The following is a 19,862-nucleotide window of genomic DNA, read 5'->3' on the forward strand; positions in this document are numbered from 1 at the left end:
TATGTATTTATTTAAATTTATAATTATATTTAAAATAAATATAAATAAAAAATATTATATATCCTTGGCTCAACGAGCCGACTCGTTCAGATCGGAAAACTGGCGAGCGATCTGAGCCGAGGTTTTTCTGGCTCGTTAGAAAACGAGCCTAACGAGCTGAGCCCAAAACGATCCGAGCCAAATGAGCCGAGCCCGAAATGATCCGAGCTGGCTCGTTTGACACCCCTAATCCTATGTGATAGGAATAGAAATATTCTGAAATAGATCACAAAGATTGTTAGGATTGTCTCAGAAAGGTTACATCAACAAAATCTTAGAAAGATTCAGAATGGATAAATGCTCTGCAGGAAAGGTTCCAATTCAGAAAAGGGACAAATTCAGTAATTTACAATGTCCGAAAAATGAATTGGAACGAGGAAATGGAAAATATTCCTTATGCATCAGTGGTTGGGAGTTTAATGTATGCTCAAACGTGTACTTGACCAGATATCAGCTTTGCTGTTGGAATGTTAGAGCGGTACCAAAGTAATCCCGGAATAAATCACTAGAAAGCTACAAAGAAAGTTCTAAGGTACTTGCAAGGCACCAAAGAATATATGTCACATACAGAAGATCAAATCATCTGGAAGTCATTGGTTATTCAGATTCAGATTACGCTGGATGTGTTGATACCAGAAAATTGACTTTTGGATATTTGTTTCTACTTGCCGGAGGAGCAATATCATGGAGGAGTGGAAAACAGTCTGTCATCGCTGCTTCCACCATGGAAGCTGAGTTTGTAGCATGTTTTGAAGTTACTGTTCACATTTTATGGTTGCGGAACTTTATCTCAGGGCTTAGGATTGTCGACACTATAGCTAGGCCGCTAAGAATTTACTATGATAATTCCGCAACTATCTTCTTCTCAAAAAATGATAAGTACTCAAAAGGTGCTAAGCATATGAAGTTAAAATACTTATCTGTCAAAGAAGAAGTGCAGAAACAAAGAGTATCATTTGAGCATATCAATACTGATTTTATGATAGTGAACCCATTAACTAAAGGATTGCCGCCTAAGACTTTTAAGGCTCATGTTGATCGTATGGGGCTATGGACATTATAGATAAGTCATTACTGTAATTTAAATAATTGCTCATTATATATGATATTTTGAATTCAATAAAGTTTTGTTTCTGTTAATGAAAATCATACTATTATTAAATTATTTGTGTACATATGAAGTTGATGGAGATAATATATATTATTGTTTTATAGTTACTCCTGGCCATAAAAGAGGTTTTGGATGACAAACGATTGTGATACTTGGAAGGAATCATATTCAAATAAAATGATGTGTGACCGCCAAGATTCAATTGTTTGTTGTTCAAATAAAAGTTATCGATGATAGATAAATAAAATATAAAATTACACGTTTAAAGATTGTAGATCATCAAGTCATCACAGGGGTCAAGTGGGAGAATGTTGGAAATATAACATTTTAATGGCCCATGTAATTTTGGGTTTTAAACTTCAATATGATCTTGACTACATTGATGGAAATGAGTTTATTATGGTGTTGAAGTTTATGGGTATTTAAGTTTATTCCCCTCTCCTTACCCTATAAATAATAGAAATTTGGTTCATATTTTATCTATCGAAAAAACTATCAAAGTTAGGGTGAAAGGAGAGAAAACAAACAAAAAACTATTTTAGTTTGTTCTTCCAAGTTATTCCGCTACAAAATGGATTTAGGTACAATTCTTATTTGATATATATATATATATATATATATATTATTTTCGAATTGTGTGAATTATGTAAAACCATATCCAATTCTGATAGATTTTCATAAATTTATCGAAAACCATCATATTAAAATTTTACACTTTTATCATACAAAACATCAAAATAATATCATATTATTTTTGTCATGTATTTTGCTTTAAAAAGTAAGTATTATATTTTTAAAAAACATAATAAGCTATTAATAATATGTACTTTTTGAATCAAAACTTTAATCTACAATATATATATATATATATATGTGTGTGTATGTATATATCAATACACACATAAAACATATACACAAACCATATGACTGTCAATGGTTGTCGTATGGCTAGAATAGGACCCATGGATTCTAACATGTTTTTTAATGTCTTGTCTTAAATAGAACATAACTAAATCAGATCAATGATTTTAAAAAATGTCAATATGGTTGATGGGCCTCCTCTTCGACATATGCTAAGACATATCTGTTTTCTGATTATATATACATATATATTACGTATGTAGATAAGCTTCTACATGATGTCTTGGTCCATATGGCGGCACATAAGTACATTGCTCTTGGGACCCATATAATCCTTTTTTATTTTTAATAAATAAAATTATTACAAGACGTTTATCGGATAAAAATAGTAGTATGGCCTTTACCGATTTGACTAATAGTTTTATTTTAGTTAATATTCGTACACGATTTTTTCGTTAATTTAAAAGTAATACGATTTGCTAGTCAATTTTTTCATTAGAAATTAAAATACAATGCATAATTAATATTAAAGTATAGAATAACATAACAACGATGTTGTAAAAAAATTTATGTTAAATTATATGTATGAACATAGCATATATTTGAAAGATTAGTAGGGATGAAGGTTTGAATACTTTTAAATAAAAATTTATTGATAGTTGGTTGGGCTATCAGCATGTAATATTTTAAGTGGTTTGAAGACGATGTGCGATGACTTAGCAATTCTACGATGATCCACCATCACTATTCAATATCATCAACAATATTTGACAAATAAATTTCAAATTTTAACCTAATATTCTTTCATATTATGTCATAAGAACGATAATCATATTACTTATAACAAAAAACACACACACACACACACATATATATATATATATATATATATATGATTGTTTCCATTATTTACTAGACTCATATGATGGTGACTAATAATTATGGGTTATGGTGTTTTACATAATATAAGAAGATATACCCACCATGGACAGACACCAATTCATTATAAATTTTATAAATTTTTAAATAAAAATTGTTAAATATCTACATAATGAAATTTAAATTCGCTCTTAAAAAAATTAAAATAAACTTATTATTATCTCCAATTATAATTATTTTTGGATCCACCCATATCAATAATACCCCCCATGAAATGGGTTGATGATCTCACACCACGACGTGACGTGGCAGCATGCAACACATCAATTGGGCTCAATTACGGATCATTAACTCGGCCCATAAACAATAAAAGCCCATATAACGAAACCCATATTGAAACTATTCTAGGGGTGGCCATTTCGCCCGAATAATATTCGAACCCGAAATAAACCGAATAAAAAATTGAACTGAAACCCGAAATGACCACTCCTATCCTATCATTTTGCATGGCCGAAAATGAATTATATAATATTACATACACAAATCTTCTCAGAATCCGTGGCCTCTGTTCTTTGACACTTACCATCTTTTCTCCTACTACATAGATGTTCCATTGGTGATGTACAGAAGCTGAATAGCTAGTTAAACAGAGATATATATAAGACCCGAAATCCCTTAATCCGATCGAGCCCGTTATAACGTCGACCCGGGCGATTAGGGCTCGTGCCTAACCCGCCCACGATATGAATCCCATGGCGGAGCTGAGCCGGAAAGAAACGAATATCAGATACATCGTTATGAGACCGATACCTAGAGCCTTGTTTGGTCGCATATCGTTGCGTGGCAACATCACAAGAGCATAAGTTAACCCGAAAACGAGGAACCCAAGAGTGAAGAACAAGGTTTTGTCCTCCGGGATCGTGTATGTGTCGGGATTCTTCGATAATGTCCCGAGAATCATTGAGATCCCGAGCCCAATGAGCGTGTTGAACATTGGACCTGCATAGCATCCTGAAAAAGCTATCTGCACACCATCATTACCGTTCATGGACAATGCTATATTCGATACGAGATCGCCCATCGAGTTTCCCCATGCAAGAACTGTCAGCCCGAGAATAGACGGGTCGATTCCATAGATCGTGCCAAATGTCACCAGGAGGGCAACGAGTTCGTTAGCTATCATGTAGAACCATACTATGCTCATGATGAATCCGGCAAGAACCCAAGGGATCAAGAATCTACGAGGTGGGTGATCAGGTTCGGTGTTTTTGTATGCAAGAAAACCAAACACACCGCCAGTAACAATGCCGATGAAGTATGCTGGAAAACGGGCTTGAGAACTCATACTGTCTCGGCTGCTCCAGAGAAATGCCAGAAGGATAGGAGCCAACGAGACACTTGAAACAGCATATGTCTTTGACCAGTTGTCTTCCTCAATCAACGGAATTGTCAACCGTCTTGGAATCGTCAGTGGAATCTCCAACAATGAAGTGAATTTAGAGAATAGTGAGCTCTCGGCCTCTGCATCCTCGTCAGTCCATCCCCATGGAGGTCTTTCTTCATCTTGGACACTGACTTTTGCGAAATGGTTCGAGTAGATAGCAACGTTTGAAGCCCACATCCACTGAGGCAGAGAGCTATGAAGAAGAGGTGGACCATCCTCAGAGTCAATCTCTAGCAAGGGGGTATCCATGGGAATATCCTCATCAACGTTCGGAGAAAACACACTTCCATGGATGGGAAGCAAAGGCGTAAAAACATCCAGTTTCAACCTCCTAGCATGTTTTCTCAGAATTACATTCGCTGCCACGAAAAAAGCGTAAACCACATATATCGAGACGAAGGCAATGGCAATCCACACCGTCACTTTACCAACCATCAAAATAACCAGTAAAGACATAAGTGTGAAAAGGAAGAAACTCAAGTCTCTAACGAAGCACTTCTTATCGATCTTGACTTCCTTGTCCGCCACACAAAGCGATACAATCCCGACAACAACAGAGGTGACGAATACCGCACCACCCAATACACTGTTAAGCCCGACTTCGCCTTTGTCCGAGCCAACAAAGGCGGCTATACTTGCAAAGACATCGGGTGCTCCATTCCCAAGCGGAAGAAGGGTAACACCAGAAACAGTCGGAGGCAACCTCCAAAGCTTGGAGAGCTTCTCCAAAGAACAACAGAAGTAATCAGCGGCAGTGTTACCCAACAGATAAAACAGAGCAACAAGCCAAACACCCAACATCATATAACCCAAGAATCTGAAATCTCCGCAAGAACAGTAGAAAAACTTGAGGTAATCAATGTATCCATCTGGAGAGCAGACAGGGTTTGCTTTCAAGAACTCACATGGATCAGCATAACCCTTGTGAAGATGTAACCCGGAGCACAATGCAGTGATATCTCCACTCAAGCTGATATTACCAGAACCAGTGATCGAATTCGACACATTCGTGTCAAATTCACTCATATGCCGACGAATTACAGTAAACTGGTTCAACCCATTGGCGAATCTATCACGAGTAGCACCGAAAGACACGCCCTTTAGGAAAGGGTTTCTGAGTATATCTCCCCGATCAAAGAAGAAGAGAAACAGAATGGCAGCACAGAGGCCATTGAAAATCCCTCGAAATTTGGGATTTCTCGAACGTAACAGACAAGTCACCGCTCTCATTCCCAGCCTTGTATATATAATTTATCCACACAATTTATCAACCCTAAATTATCGGAAAAAGCAAAGGGTATATCATGAACCTCGTTTGAACCAATCGCATACGAAATTGAGAATCAGAAACCCTAGGATCCCGGATTCGATCAACGGAAATCAATCGAGAATCGAGCGCTTACCGAAGAATCGCGTATTATAGCGAATAACGCAGATAAAAGAAGGGGGGAAATAGGTGCAATCGAGGTGTGAATCTATGGCGGTACTCGTCGTCCTCGTCCTGCACCTCACCCGAGACTCTCCACCTGCTTACTCGGATCGTAATCGGGTCAATTATACCCGGACGCATTCATATTTAGAATACCGGTATTTCATACGATGTCTGGTTTGGTTATCGAAAACCGGTTCAATTGTGCGAAAACCGGTTTGATAACAAACAAATGAATGATACATTCCTAGAATCTATCACTATAGCATATTATATTATTTATTGCGCAGACCAAATATTTTGTTATTCAGTCAATAACAACAAAATCTATCAGAGATTCTGAAACAAACATAAATTAAAATATAATAATAAGAATAGTTTCCAAAACGTGAAGAAGCTGAACTTTAAAAACTTTTTATTATTATTAGTATTAAAATCTTAACCATTTATAAATCTTAAATTTCTATCCATAAAAACATCCATAAGATCTATAGTTTTAATTAATTAATATAATTTCAAATCAAGTTAACATATGTTATATTATTTATCATCATAAAGATATTTTAATTAGAGTCAAAATAAATACTATAATATTTACATATATTAATGGAAAAATAGCATATTAATACACAAATTTGTAAAAAAATCCCAAATAAATATACGAAGATTAAAATTCCTAGATAAATACATTTTCCCAACCCCTATATTAAACTCTAATTTGTTTTTAAAAATAATGAAAATAAATCATAAATTTTAAAATTATTTTTAAAAATCACCATAAAATTAAAATTTAGACTTTTAAATGACACTCAAATACCACTATAATATGATTTTTTTGGAAATTTCTTAGAAGTTAAGGCTTTACTCTAAAAATTAACAAGAGTTCTTGTATATTATTTAAAATTTTAAAGTTTGTTTATTTATTTCAGATTTTTTTTACAAATTCTGTTGTATGTGATTTTCCCTATATTAAAAAAGTACAAGATTTATTCAGAATTAGACATAGTTAACATTTTGATTATATATATATATTTAAAAATGATTAAATTTCGATGAAAGGTGTTGATTGTGTAAACAAAATTGTAACATGAGAAAGCAGGAAAATGTGTGGAAGCATCAATGGACGTGGACATGGACGTGACATAACTAGACTTATCCAAATAATGTTTGTGTATCAAATGATTATACAGAAGAAAGTCTGACTATTAATCCCCACTCTAATCCAAATTTAATATTTTTAGCTATAATAAGATATCACGACTCATATGGCTAATAATGATTATTTATTTTTAAGTAATATTATTTGACTTAACGTAATCCACGTAATTATGCTTCTAATTTAAGCTATTGATTAAAACAATTCAATCATAAAAAAATAATAATTATGCAAAGACTAAGCAAACTAATTGAATGAAATTTTCTTGATATGAATGACTACAAATTCATTATTTGGTTAACCAACTTGATTTTGATTATCCGAGATAATCACTTCTAACAAACTTTTTAACAAAAAAAATTCACACGAAAGATATTCTCGATATTCAAATTTCATTTGTTTTTATTAATTGATCCGTTCCAAAATTTGATTAAAAAATGTTATTTTCAATTCGTCAATATAACTACTGTTCATAATTTTATAATCTATAAGAACTAAATCATAATTTTGAATGGTAAAAATTTTGTGACATGCACAGATTAAGAAATGATTTAAATATGGAGATTTTTTTTTTTTGGGTGGGGCGAGAATTTATTTGGGTTTATAAAATAAATACGATTTCAGTAATATTTGCTAAAAAGGTAATTCTGTGATTTCAAACACGATAAATAATTAAATATCATGCATTAAAGTAACACTAAGCAAACGTTTATATACGTAAACTTGTAACTGTGATTATTTACAATTGCTACAATGATCCTGAAAATCGACAACCCATCTCAATGTGGACACATTCAACACACAACAATCAATACACGGACACAATGTGTATCCCTCCGTCAAATCAAATCCCATTTTTTTTAGTAAAAAAATTACTTACTATTTTTGTTTATTTTATTTTCACACACAAAAAATGGCAAAACCGACACGACACTCTTCCTCTCTTACGAAACAGTTTGACTTCATCTCACCGACCAATTATCTCCCGCCGGAAACAATCCGACAGGTAAAACCGGCGAATTTCTGGCCGGAGATTGATTATTTTGGCCTACGCGCCGCCGGACAACGTGGGCAAACAACTCCCCGTCTGAACAAGCACCGCCGAGCAAGGCGGTCCCCCGCCGCCGCTATTCGCCGAACTCGCAGGCGCCGACCTCGCCTTCCTCGGCGGGCCCAGGATTTTCCGCCGGAATAACTGCATTAACGCCGATATAACATCCACGTTCGTCGGCGGCGATGAACGAAACTCACCGCAGAACCTCATGTGTCCGGCCAAAGCCTCTTCAACTCCGGCGACTCCTCCTCCGTAGTTGACGGCCTCGGAGCAGAGGCCGCAGATCCATTTTCCGGCGTAGATCGTCCGTACGTTATCGATGTACGCCGTCGTGTATTCCTCCGTCAGACCGCAGCATTCGCACTCCGCCATCTCGATCTCTGGTTTCGATTCGGCCATCATTGTTGTTGCTCCAGACATCGATATTTCCCCTGTAAGAAAACGGCATACCACATATCCATATATATACACACACACGGCGTAGATATGTATGTATTTGCGTATGTGTGGTTGAAAAAGGATGAACCTTTTTACTCTGTTCGGCTCACAAAACCATAGTTCTATACATGTAGATGTGTATATATATGTGTATGTATATGTATTTGTTCGAGTATATGTGAAAGGAGGAACCTTTTTGCTCTGAATCGCTGCTGGTTCTTCACTACTGCAACAGAAGTCTTCTTCTCCGGCGAAGCAGTATGTCTGTATCTATCTATCTATCTATATATATGTATAAATATATGTGTATATGTATATAACCACGTGCTACTTTTATCTTTCTTTCTCCCACTCTGTTACACTCGCTTCCCCGTAGAAGAGTTCAAAGAACGAAACCATCGCTGGAAGAACAATAAGAGCAAAAGAATTCGTGAATATGAAGAAGAAGATGGGAAATAGAAAGAGATCTTAAACCCAGAAATACCCAAATCCCATTTGAGCAAAAAAAAAAGCTTTTTCTCAACAAAAAAAAATCTTCGATCCGTGGATTCTATTTCAGAGACGGAGAGATTGTTCTGTGGTTTAGAGAGATAAAGAGAGAGCAGGCTCTGTATATGAAGGAGCATATTCCACGTCAGCATGGATCGATGGGAGTTAATCGGGACCGTTGATTGAATATTTGCCAGCTGGCATTATCTTCTTGGAACATATACAACCCACGAAATGGTGAAGGGGAAAAACCAACGACCCGGTTAACCTCGCTTGGCTGATGAATAGTTTTAGAAATTCTTTGACAAGTCCACATGAATTCTTTGAATATATAAAATTTAACTGTTAGATTTCTCATCATAATTTATTAGTTTCTATAGAAAAGATTTTCGTATAAATGCGAGAGTGATATAATAACTATTTATAATAATTTTGACATTAATATTTTTTTGTTTTGATATCTCAAAAAAGATATCCATAATGATAGAAAAAAATTGATTTACAATGTATTGTTTAGTAGCTGTATTTTCTGTCACTACATGTTTGTTAGAATGGGTATATATTTAGAATTTTTTTGTATTAATTAAAAGTTTTTTAAATAAAGGGTTTATTTATAACTATACTGTAAAAAAATGTAATTTTTTTTTACATTAAACTACTTTTCACATAGAAACCAGTAAAGTAGTCATTTCGAGATAATCATTGGTATATTCAAGAGACATTTTTTAGATTTTCCCCAAAAAAAGTCAACAAATAATTTTGGAAAATACACTTATCTAAAAGACTCAATTAGTGAATGCCACGTGTAATAACGAGTAAAACGTGCAAGACAAGAGTTTTGAATTGTTTTAGAAAGAAAAAAAAACATAACTTGGAGATAGTAATTTGGCTTGGGGAATACGGACACAGTCACACAGGAGGTTGAGCTTTTATACGAATATTCTTTATTATTAATGTAAATATAATATATAACACATCTCCATTGAGAAATTCTCTTTTTTAAATAATGTAACTGTTGGGGTTTATCACATTTAAAAAAATCTGAACATGTTGCCTACACACACAAAGAGGAACCTGACAGTTACGTATATTTTATGATTATTCAAGATCGGATGGTTCAATTGATAATAGATGGGATAAAATTTCTTTCCAATTCAAATTCTAATCTTCATATGGGAAGAAATATTTACCTGATCTTTTTCGATCTTTAGGAAAATATAGTTAAATCCTAGTTTTTTTTCTGACGTAATAAAAATCTAAATGAACAAAAATTGAACAACCATTGTGGGTTCATTTTTTTGTTTCATACGATGTCGTTTTGAGGGAAATTGTCATGGACTTGGGCTGGGCCGTCGCAAGATAACGAAACGACAGATCACATTATTCATTATTGGACTGTCAGAAAAAAAAAATCAGAGAAGAAAAGCGTCGGTCAAAAAAAAAGAAAAAAGACCGTCGCATTAATAACGAAGAAAAGCGTCGGTCAACCAATAATTTTGGAAAATACACTTATCTAAAAGACTCAATTAGTGAATGCCACGTGTAATAACGAATAAAACGTGCAAGACAAGAGTTTTGAATTGTTTTAGAAAGAAAAAAAAAACATAACTTGGAGATAGTCATTTGGTTGGGTCAATTGCAAAAATACCTTTAAATGATACATTGAGTTTCAACCTATACCCTTCATCTAAAGCAAAAAAAAAAAACATTATATTTACTCTTATAAATATACATTTCCAATAATACCCGTTACTTTTTAATTTAATATAATTATATAAAAATAAGTTTTTTCTCTCTCTTCACTGTTGTTCTCTCCCTTCCGTCACTCATTCTCTTTCATCTGTTACACTTTATCTTCCATTACGCTCTCTCTCTTTGAATCTTCTCTCTTCTATATGAATTTTTGGTTAACTAATTATAAAAAATAAGTTAAATCTCCAAAATTTTCATCTATTAAACAAACATTTCGATAATAGACAAATTTTCCTTCCAAAAAATGATATATATTTTGGGTATTTAGGGTTTACTACGTTTTTATCTTTAAAATTTGATTCATATGATATAAATGAATAAAATAGAACATACATGAGTAATACGTTGTATTATATAGACATAAATGAGTTAAATCAACATTATTATGATTCACACAGTCAAACTGATCATATTAATATGTTCAGAGTGCGAAAATAATAAATTCGCGAAATTCGTGAGGGTGCGACGAGTTTGACTAGTTTGACGGTGCGACGAGTATGACGGTGCGACGAGTCAAACTGGTCAAATGATAGTGTAAATTAAATTTTGAAGGTTCAACATGGTATATAGAACATATTATGGCGTATCTAACATGTTTTTGTTATTCGTAAATCATATTGGAAAATAATATAATCTACCCTAACCTAATGTGTTACAAAAAGTGTACTAGAACTTTTGGGTTTCTTTTGGGAGAACATGCATTGTAAAATAAATAAGGTGTTGAATTTAAAGAGTTGCGATTATTTTTTACTTGTAAAAATTGTTATATGGACTGTTTATTAACATCTTTATAGTGTGGAAATGATAAATTCGCGAAACTCATAAGGGTGCGACGAGTTTGACTAGTTTGACGGTGCGACGAGTATGATGGTGCGATGAGTCAAACTGGTCAAATGATAGTGTAAATTAAATTTTGAAGGTTCAACGTGGTATATAGGACATATTATGGCGTATCTAACGTGTTTTTGTTATTCGTAAATCATATTGGAAAATAATATAATCTACCCTAACCTAATGTGTTACAAAAAGTGTACTAGAACTTTGGAGTTTCTTTTGGGAGAACATGCATTGTAAAATAAATAAGGTGTTGAATTTAGAGACTTGCGATTATTTTTTACTTGTAAAAATTGTTATATGGACTGTTTATTAACATGTTCAGAGTGCGAAAATGATAAATTCGCGAAATTCGTGAGGGTGCGACGAGTTTGACTAGTTTGACGGTGCGACGAGTATGACGGTGCGACGAGTCAAACTGGTCAAATGATAGTGTAAATTAAATTTTGAAGGTTCAACGTGGTATATAGGACATATTATGGCGTATCTAACGTGTTTTTGTTATTCGTAAATCATATTGGAAAATAATATAATCTACCCTAACCTAATGTGTTACAAAAAGTGTACTAGAACTTTGGGATTTCTTTTGGGAGAACATGCATTGTAAAATAAATAAGGTGTTGAATTTAGAGAGTTGCGATTATTTTTTACTTGTAAAAATTGTTATATGGACTATTTATTAACATGTTTATAGTGTGGAAATGATAAATTCGCGAAACTCGTGAGGGTGCGACGAGTTTGACTAGTTTGACGGTGCGACGAGTATGACGGTGCGACGAGTCAAACTGGTCAAATGATAGTGTAAATTAAATTTTGAAGGTTCAACATGGTAAATTGTTATATGGACTATTTATTCAAGTACTACCAGTGTGTAACTAGTATAACCATTTAACTTCATGACCACTTTGATTAGTGTAATCGTACAATTTTTTCACTGATATGTGCACTCGACGAATATGACCCATTTAATTAGATTTATCAGACTAGTCAAACTGATCACACTATTCAAGTACGACTAATGTGACTAGTATGACTATTTAGCTTTCATATGACTAGTCTTCTGTGAAAAATATCGCTTCTCACTTTCTAACTGAAATCCTAATTTTTTTTTATCCATATAACTCGAATAATATGATCCATTTGATTTGTTTTTGTCTTATTTTATTATTTACCCAGATGCCTCATCCAATATCTTTTCAAAGGGTATTTCTTCTTCTTCTTCTTCTTTTTCCCCTTCCATTCTTGTTCCTCCTCCTTCTCCTCCTCTTTCTTCTTGTTCTTCTTCCTCGGAATCTTCATCTTCATCTTCTTCTTCTGCATTCAGCTCAATCTTTTGGATACTTTTCGCAGTTTAGACCAGAGATAATGGCATGTTCGGTGATCGAGTATCTAACGGATACACCGTTCAGAATAAACCACAACTCTTTCACGTTTCCTTCAAGCTTTAGTGCGCGATGCAAAAGGACAGACATCAGAACCATTTTTAATGTGTCTTCACATTGAAGATGGAAAATATATCGAAACTGTGACTCTTTGTTGAAATATACCCATTCTTCGTTTGTTAGAGTCTTTTTAAGAGAACGGATGGTTTCAAATGGATAACACTTTGTTGTGATCTTGGGAGCATGATGAATGTCGTTAAAATCATATACAAAAGAAACCTGCAAAAAGAAAATTAACATTTGTTATCACTTTTGTGTCAATAGTAACCATGTTTATCAGACTCGTCAAACTTGTCAAACTCGGCATACCATTCAGGTGCGATGAATGTGACTAGTCTGACCAAATTAACATCTTGTGCAGTTTGACGAGTGTGACTGGTTGTGACCTGTTTACCAGTTTGGTCAGACCAGTCTAACTCGTTATATCCTTCAAGTGTGACCATTGTGACTAGTACGACCATTTTGTCTCACCATGATAACTTCAACATGACTCGGCTTTGTGAAAAATCTTATTTCCCACTTTCTAACCGAAATCCTAATTTTTCTGGACTATATAACTCTACTAATATGACATAATATGACTCATTTGGACACTATAACCGTGATTCGAGTTCCATATTACTCGACATTGAGCAAAACAATGTTTCTCAGTTTTTTTACCGAAATCCGTATTTTTCTAATCCATACTACACAAAAATGATCCATTTTAGTCGGTTTTGTTTTCGTTTATTGTTTACCCAAATACATAGACACGAAATTCTAAGAAAAACTTCTCACTTTCTCGGTGAGTTCAAACGCAAAATATACCCGGATATCTTCGTAAATAGGAGTCGAAGACGAAGAAGGAGACGAAGCCATATGAAGTGAGAAGATACTGCAAGAAAAAATCGCAACAAAAATCGCCAAAGAAGAGAAAAATCGCCAAAGAAGAGAGAAGATACAGTTACAGAGAAATTGCGGAAACGAAGAGACAGAGAAAGAAGAAAACTGCTCAAAATTTGATTTGTATGTTTTTTTTTAAAATTCAAAATGCTGCCACGTGTCTTTTTTATTTATATAATTTTGTCACTTCTTTAATATTTGCTTTCTTCATTCTGGCATTAACACGTGTCCTTTTCATTAAGGGTAAGAGTGTCCTTTTACCATTTGAGAGTTTTTTTTTGAAACCCTAGTTTTGAAGTGTATAGGCTGAAGTGTCTACGCACATTTAAAGGTATTCTTGTAATAACGCCCATTTGGCTTGGGGAATACGGACACAGTCACACAGGAGGTTGAGCTTTTATACGAATATTCTTTATTATTAATGTAAATATAATATATTACACATTTCCATTGAGAAATTCTCTTTTTTAAATAATGTAACTGTTGGGGTTTATCACATTTAAAAAAATCTGAACTTGTTGCCTATACGCACGAAGAGGAACCTGATAGTTACGTGTATTTTATGATTATCCAAGATCGGATGATTCAATTGATAATAGATGGGATAAAATTTCTTTCCGATTCAAATTCGAATCTTCATTTGGGAAGACATATTTACCTTTATCTTTTTCGATCTTTGGAAGATATAGTTAAAGGGAGAATTGATAAATTTACCGATTATAAAAAAATGTAAAAAAATGTAAGAATTATTACTTATCACCAATTTTTTTGTTGTTGAAAATATTAATACATGATTTGGTTTGAACTAATGTCGAACACACTCAACATATGATAATCATATATACGCACCATCTTCATATTCCTATTCCAACACTTTTTTTTTAATCCATTCCAATTTTCTATTTCCGACTAAAACTTTTCTCGTGTTAAAATATTTTTCATTCATTGAAAAAAATATATAAATTGGAACCTAGTTTTTTTTTTCTGACGTAATAAAAATCTAAATGAACAAAAATTGAACAACCATTGTCGGTTCATTTTTTTGTTTCATACGATGTCGTTTTGAGGGAAATTGTCATGGACTTGGGCTGGGCCGTCGCAAGATAACGAAACGACAGATCACATTATTCATTATTGGACTGTCAGAAAAAAAAAAATCAGAGAAGAAAAGCGTCGGTCAAAAAAAAAAGAAAAAAGACCATCGCATTAAATTTTGTCACAGCCTCGTGGTTTTAGTTTTTCTCTCCGCAGTCGAAAGAAAAAGATGCATCGTCCTATAAATGGTTCATCTGTGTTGGACGAAACGAAATCTCCCTTGTACACTTCAGAGTGCATTTTTCTCCCTTTTCCATTACCATTTCTCTGTATCTTCTGTTATTGAACCCTAGCAGAGGAAGGAAAAAGTCTAGTTTTTCTCGGGAAACAAACAGTCCGATTATCTCTTCCGCAGTCGAAAAAAATGATGCAGAATCCGAGGCTGAGGCAGCAACAGCAACAGCTCTCTACAATACCGCTATATTGACTACCCCTCAGGTTTTCGATTTGATACATTCTTTATAGATTGTGGGATGTGGACGAAGTTTCTGAGTATCAATTGTACGATGATTTTGTTTTCCTTCTCCGCGATTGGCTTTTTAGTTGTGTTGTTCATCACTCGGAGCTAGGGCTCGTTCCGGAATTTCGGGTTCATAGTGGTTTTATTCTTCACGACTGAGAAATCGTTTGATGTGGAGGGCTAGGGTTTGCAATTCCTTACGTGGGTAGTGCAGTACTTGTCCGACGGCTAATCTGCTGATCATATCTTTCCGTTTCACATTTTCTGTTTCTATTTTGTTTTATGCTTCCGCATTTTTGCAGATAGAGCCGGTCCCAAGTGGAAACCTGCCTCCTGGCTTTGGTTCCCATTCGTGGGATTTCACTAGTTATTTGCCATTGCGGTTGAAAGAACTGCGAAAGTTGAAGCTTTTACCCGGAAATCATTTTGAGATCAGATATGTTGGCAACATCCATACATAGGTTCCAGAATCACCTTTGCAAGAGATTTTCACAAGTACTGGACCTGTTGAAAGCAGTAAACTCATCAGAAAGGATACAGTCGGCTGCTTTGCCACTTCTTTTTCACAAATGCGACTTTTTTATATTGTTTAAATTTTGTTTCCAACATGGGGTTTCTTTCCTCTCCTTCAGTAGTATGTCCTTGAATCTAACAAGTATAAGAAAACTACTTCTGTTAGCTTCATTGAGTTATTTACCTGGTGATTAACACAATTTTTTGCATGCATTTTTGTGTCTTCTCAATCATCTTATGGTTTCACTTTCATCCACTATTTCGATTGAAGGTCTACTGCTCTGGCTATAATGTCTCTCTATGGAAGGCATTTGTAAGTAAACATATTTGTAGTTCTCTTCCTTTCTTTTTCATCGAGTAATACTCGCTCTTAGATTGTGACATGGAGTGTATAGGTTTGGACAGCCTATCAAAGTTAATTGGGCATATGCCACTGGTCAGAGAGAAGACACATCAAGTATTCTAATCATGTAGTGTTATATTATATTCTTCAAAGTGATGGTTGTTTGGCTGGGACTGAATGGTGTTCTTGTCACATGATGCAGGTCACTTCACACATATTTGTTGGTGATCTTGGTCGAGAAGTTACAGATGCAACATTATTTACTTGTTTTTCTATTTATCCCAGTTGCTCGTAAGTTCTTACGCTTTCTTAACTTCTTTTAATGTTTCTAGTTTGATTCATATGATGCATCAAACCCTACGGATTACAGGATTCACCTATTGTTCAAGGTTATATCTTTGAACCATGCCGCCAGACTCTTAAAGGTTGGTTGATCTTAATTTCTTTTTATTTTCTCTTGCAGGGATTTTAGAGTCATGTGGGATCAGAAAACTGGGCACTCTAGAGGCTTAGGGTTTGTTTCCTTTCACAATCAATAGGTATTTTATATTCCTTTATATCTGAGATGATTAACTCTGCCATTCCTCAGGAGTCAGGATGGTTGATTCATGGCTTTGTATCAGTGTTATCAATAGCGCAGGTTATGGCGGATATCATATATTATATTTATAAGGATAAACCAAATAAATCATCATCATAACATAACATTAAGACTAGTATAATAAAGTATCAATCCATATAAACATAAAAAGATAAATATCTAGAATAACAAAAGATAAATAAGATAATTTCTAAAACTAAAACAACAAATCAAGTATCATCATCGGTAAACTCTAATCCGATGTAATCAACATCTTCATTATTGACTAGTGGTGCATTTCCTTCCTCTTCTTTTCCTTCTGAATCTTCTAAATTAATTTTTTCTTCCAATTCTTTCTCGTTACCATCGAGTTCTTTTTCAATTAAAATACCTTTTCCTTTTGTCTTACCATTAGAAGTAGACAATGTTGAACTTGAAACATTCTTTTCTTTAGATTGTTGTCTAGTATTCGCCCTAGGCTCTCCAAATTTCGATTCTCTATAAATGGTTTCCCAATCTAATCTATAATCACCTTTGAAGACCAAACCGTTTTCACCATCATTAGGGGTGTAAAATGGGCGGGTCGGGCCGGATTTGGGCCGGGTTCAATTCGGGCCTACAATTTTTCGGGTCGGGCTGGCCCGTCCATTTATTTTTCGGGTCTAGGATCGATGGCCCGGAGCCCTGCCCTATAGGGCTTCGGGCGGGTTGGGGCCGGGCTTCGGGTTTTTTATTAAATAAAATATTTTTTTTGCGATAATAATAATAATAATAATAATAATAATAATAATAATAATAATAATAATAATAATAATAATAATAATAATAATAATAATAATAATAATAATAATGTGAAACATTCAACAAAAATATTTTTAAAACCGATAACAACAAAGTCATTTAGTTCACAAATAAAAATAAAATTCAAAAAATTATCCAATTGTTCAATTCTCCAACACTACATCCTGCAATTACAAACTTTTAAACATGATAAAAAAATAACAAACATAATATAAAAAGAAATTCTATGATGTAATTAATTTGAAACCTATAGAAAAAAAAATCAATATGTTTATATACAAACAAAGGTTTAAGAATATATATATTTGAAAATTTCTACCCTTTCAAAAATATAAACTTATATATATATGATATAATATGGTTAAGAAATTCAAAACTCCCATCACTTTAAAAAGTTTAATTAGAACCAAGATATAAAAGTTTATCACTTGGTTCAAATATATATAGAAAGGTAAAACTTTGGTTTAGAAAAAACAAAAAAAATAACGTGCCTCAAGCCCGGCCCGAAACCCGACTGGCCCGGCCCGATCGGCCTGCAGCCCATTTGGCCCGAGGCCCGAAAACCCGAAGTTTAATGAGTCTACATTTTCTAGACCCATGTCCTTACAATTTTCGAGCGGGCTCGGGCCGAGTTTCGGGTTCTGGGCTTAATTGACATCCCTAACCATCATCTTCACCATTGTGCATTTCTCCAACTAACCACTCATTGCATGCATCAATCTCATCTAATGTAATTGAATCGATCTCATCCTTAATATTGTACATCTGAACAAGAGAGTGGTTATATTTCATATAAACCAATTTATACAATCTTAGTGTTCAAGTTTATTTATTTTTTTAGAATGAATCTGCACAAATAATTACATTATAAAATAAATGCTTTAAGGTAAATTAAATATAAAAATAATAAAAAGTATTAAACCAATAGAAAAATAATTTACTTGCTTAAACACACTCCAATTGCGTTCACACCATTGAGATACAAAACAAAAAAAAAGTAAATATAAAAAACTTAGAACCTGAGATTTGTTTTAAAAGCAAACAAAATTATAATGCAAATGTCTATATTCTTCTTACCTGGAGAGATGATTTTCCTTTTTCTTATCGCAAAGTCAATTACAAAATGACCATTAGCTGATCTATAGGCCGAAAGTTCATCCAAAATTTTATTTTGCATATCTTGAGATGACACCAATCTCCTAATATATTGGTATAATCCATCAACCATCTCCATATTTCTCTCAAATCTAAGTTTGTTATAGAATTATTCGGGATTCAAATAATGACTACCAGTATGCAAAACACGGTGAAGTTGACAATTTCATCTCTTATCGATGATTACAATTATGTCTTTGTATTAGCTTTCATCATTGTTGAAAAACTTTTTAATGACTTCTTTTGCCTTGACCATTGCTTCATAAATATAGGACATTGCTATTTTCTTTTCACTATCTACAAGTCGAAGCATCTGAACAAGCGGACCATTGCCTTGAGAATGTATTTCACATTACTCCAAAATAAAGGCATAATGACAATTTTTTCACTTTCTTTTCTCTTTACTTCTTTCGCCAACTTGTTTGTTCTCCATTCATTGGAGGTAAATATTTTTCTAAGATGATCTTTCTCTTGAAAAAGTCTTTCCAATGTAAGATAGGAAGCGTCACAATGAGTGACAGTTTGTCTTATCAATTTCCTCTTGGTTGTGAATTGTCTCAGCGAATTCAATGTACTGGAATGGTTGTAAATGAAACCAACAACAAATATGCTTATTTTTATTGTGAACTTGATCGAAGAAATTTTTTCAATGTCTTCAAGGATTAAGTGCACGCAATGAGCAGCACAAGGAGACCAAAAGAGGTGGTCTTCTTTCCTCTAACATCTTCCCCGTGAAGACGTAATTGCTTCTATTATCGGTTATCACTTGAACCACTTTATCTTTTCCAATCTTTCAACAAGAGAATCCAACATCTCAAATAACTTTTGACCAGTCTCCACAAACTAGATACATCTATAGACTTCATAAACATTGTGCCAGTGGGAGAATAGGCCAAGAAAAATCAAACATCTTTGTTTCCTATCTGTCAATGCATCCGACATAATAGAGCAACCATGTTTCTCTCATTGACTCTTATGTTTTATCATCAATGATTTAGTATATTCAACCTCATTGGTGAGTAATGACACTTTTATTTGGTGGTAAGATGGAGCTGGAAGATTAGGACCGAAGTGTCCACCATGTAACATATCTTGAAAACATCTT

The 19,862-nt window shown here is 34.0% G+C and overlaps 2 protein-coding genes across 2 annotated transcripts; both read right to left on the reverse strand.

The window, feature by feature from the left end:
• Window positions 1-3,336: 3,336 nt before the first annotated feature.
• LOC104810371 (cation/calcium exchanger 4) lies at window positions 3,337-5,879 on the reverse strand. Its single transcript, XM_010536645.2, has 2 exons — window positions 5,738-5,879; window positions 3,337-5,607 (listed from the first exon to the last, which is right to left on the reverse strand). Exon 2 carries the CDS (start codon window positions 5,562-5,564, stop codon window positions 3,618-3,620), a length of 1,947 nt encoding a protein of 648 aa, XP_010534947.1. The 5' UTR covers window positions 5,565-5,607; window positions 5,738-5,879; the 3' UTR covers window positions 3,337-3,617.
• Window positions 5,880-7,679: 1,800 nt separating this feature from the next.
• Window positions 7,680-8,981, reverse strand: LOC104810372. Its single transcript, XM_010536646.2, has 2 exons — window positions 8,604-8,981; window positions 7,680-8,404 (listed from the first exon to the last, which is right to left on the reverse strand). The coding sequence occupies exon 2, from the start codon at window positions 8,391-8,393 to the stop codon at window positions 7,968-7,970; it is 426 nt and encodes a 141-aa protein (XP_010534948.1). The 5' UTR covers window positions 8,394-8,404; window positions 8,604-8,981; the 3' UTR covers window positions 7,680-7,967.
• Window positions 8,982-19,862: the final 10,881 nt, after the last annotated feature.

This window comes from Tarenaya hassleriana, unplaced genomic scaffold (genome assembly GCF_000463585.1).
Source record: "Tarenaya hassleriana unplaced genomic scaffold, ASM46358v1 Cleome18, whole genome shotgun sequence".
In the NCBI taxonomy this organism is placed as follows: Eukaryota; Viridiplantae; Streptophyta; class Magnoliopsida; order Brassicales; family Cleomaceae; genus Tarenaya; species Tarenaya hassleriana.

Bases quoted from the DNA above. Each gene is read 5' to 3' on its own strand.
- LOC104810371 (XM_010536645.2), bottom strand. From the start codon at position 5,564: ATGAGAGCGGTGACTTGTCTGTTACGTTCGAGAAATCCCAAATTTCGA.
- LOC104810372 (XM_010536646.2), bottom strand. From the start codon at position 8,393: ATGTCTGGAGCAACAACAATGATGGCCGAATCGAAACCAGAGATCGAG.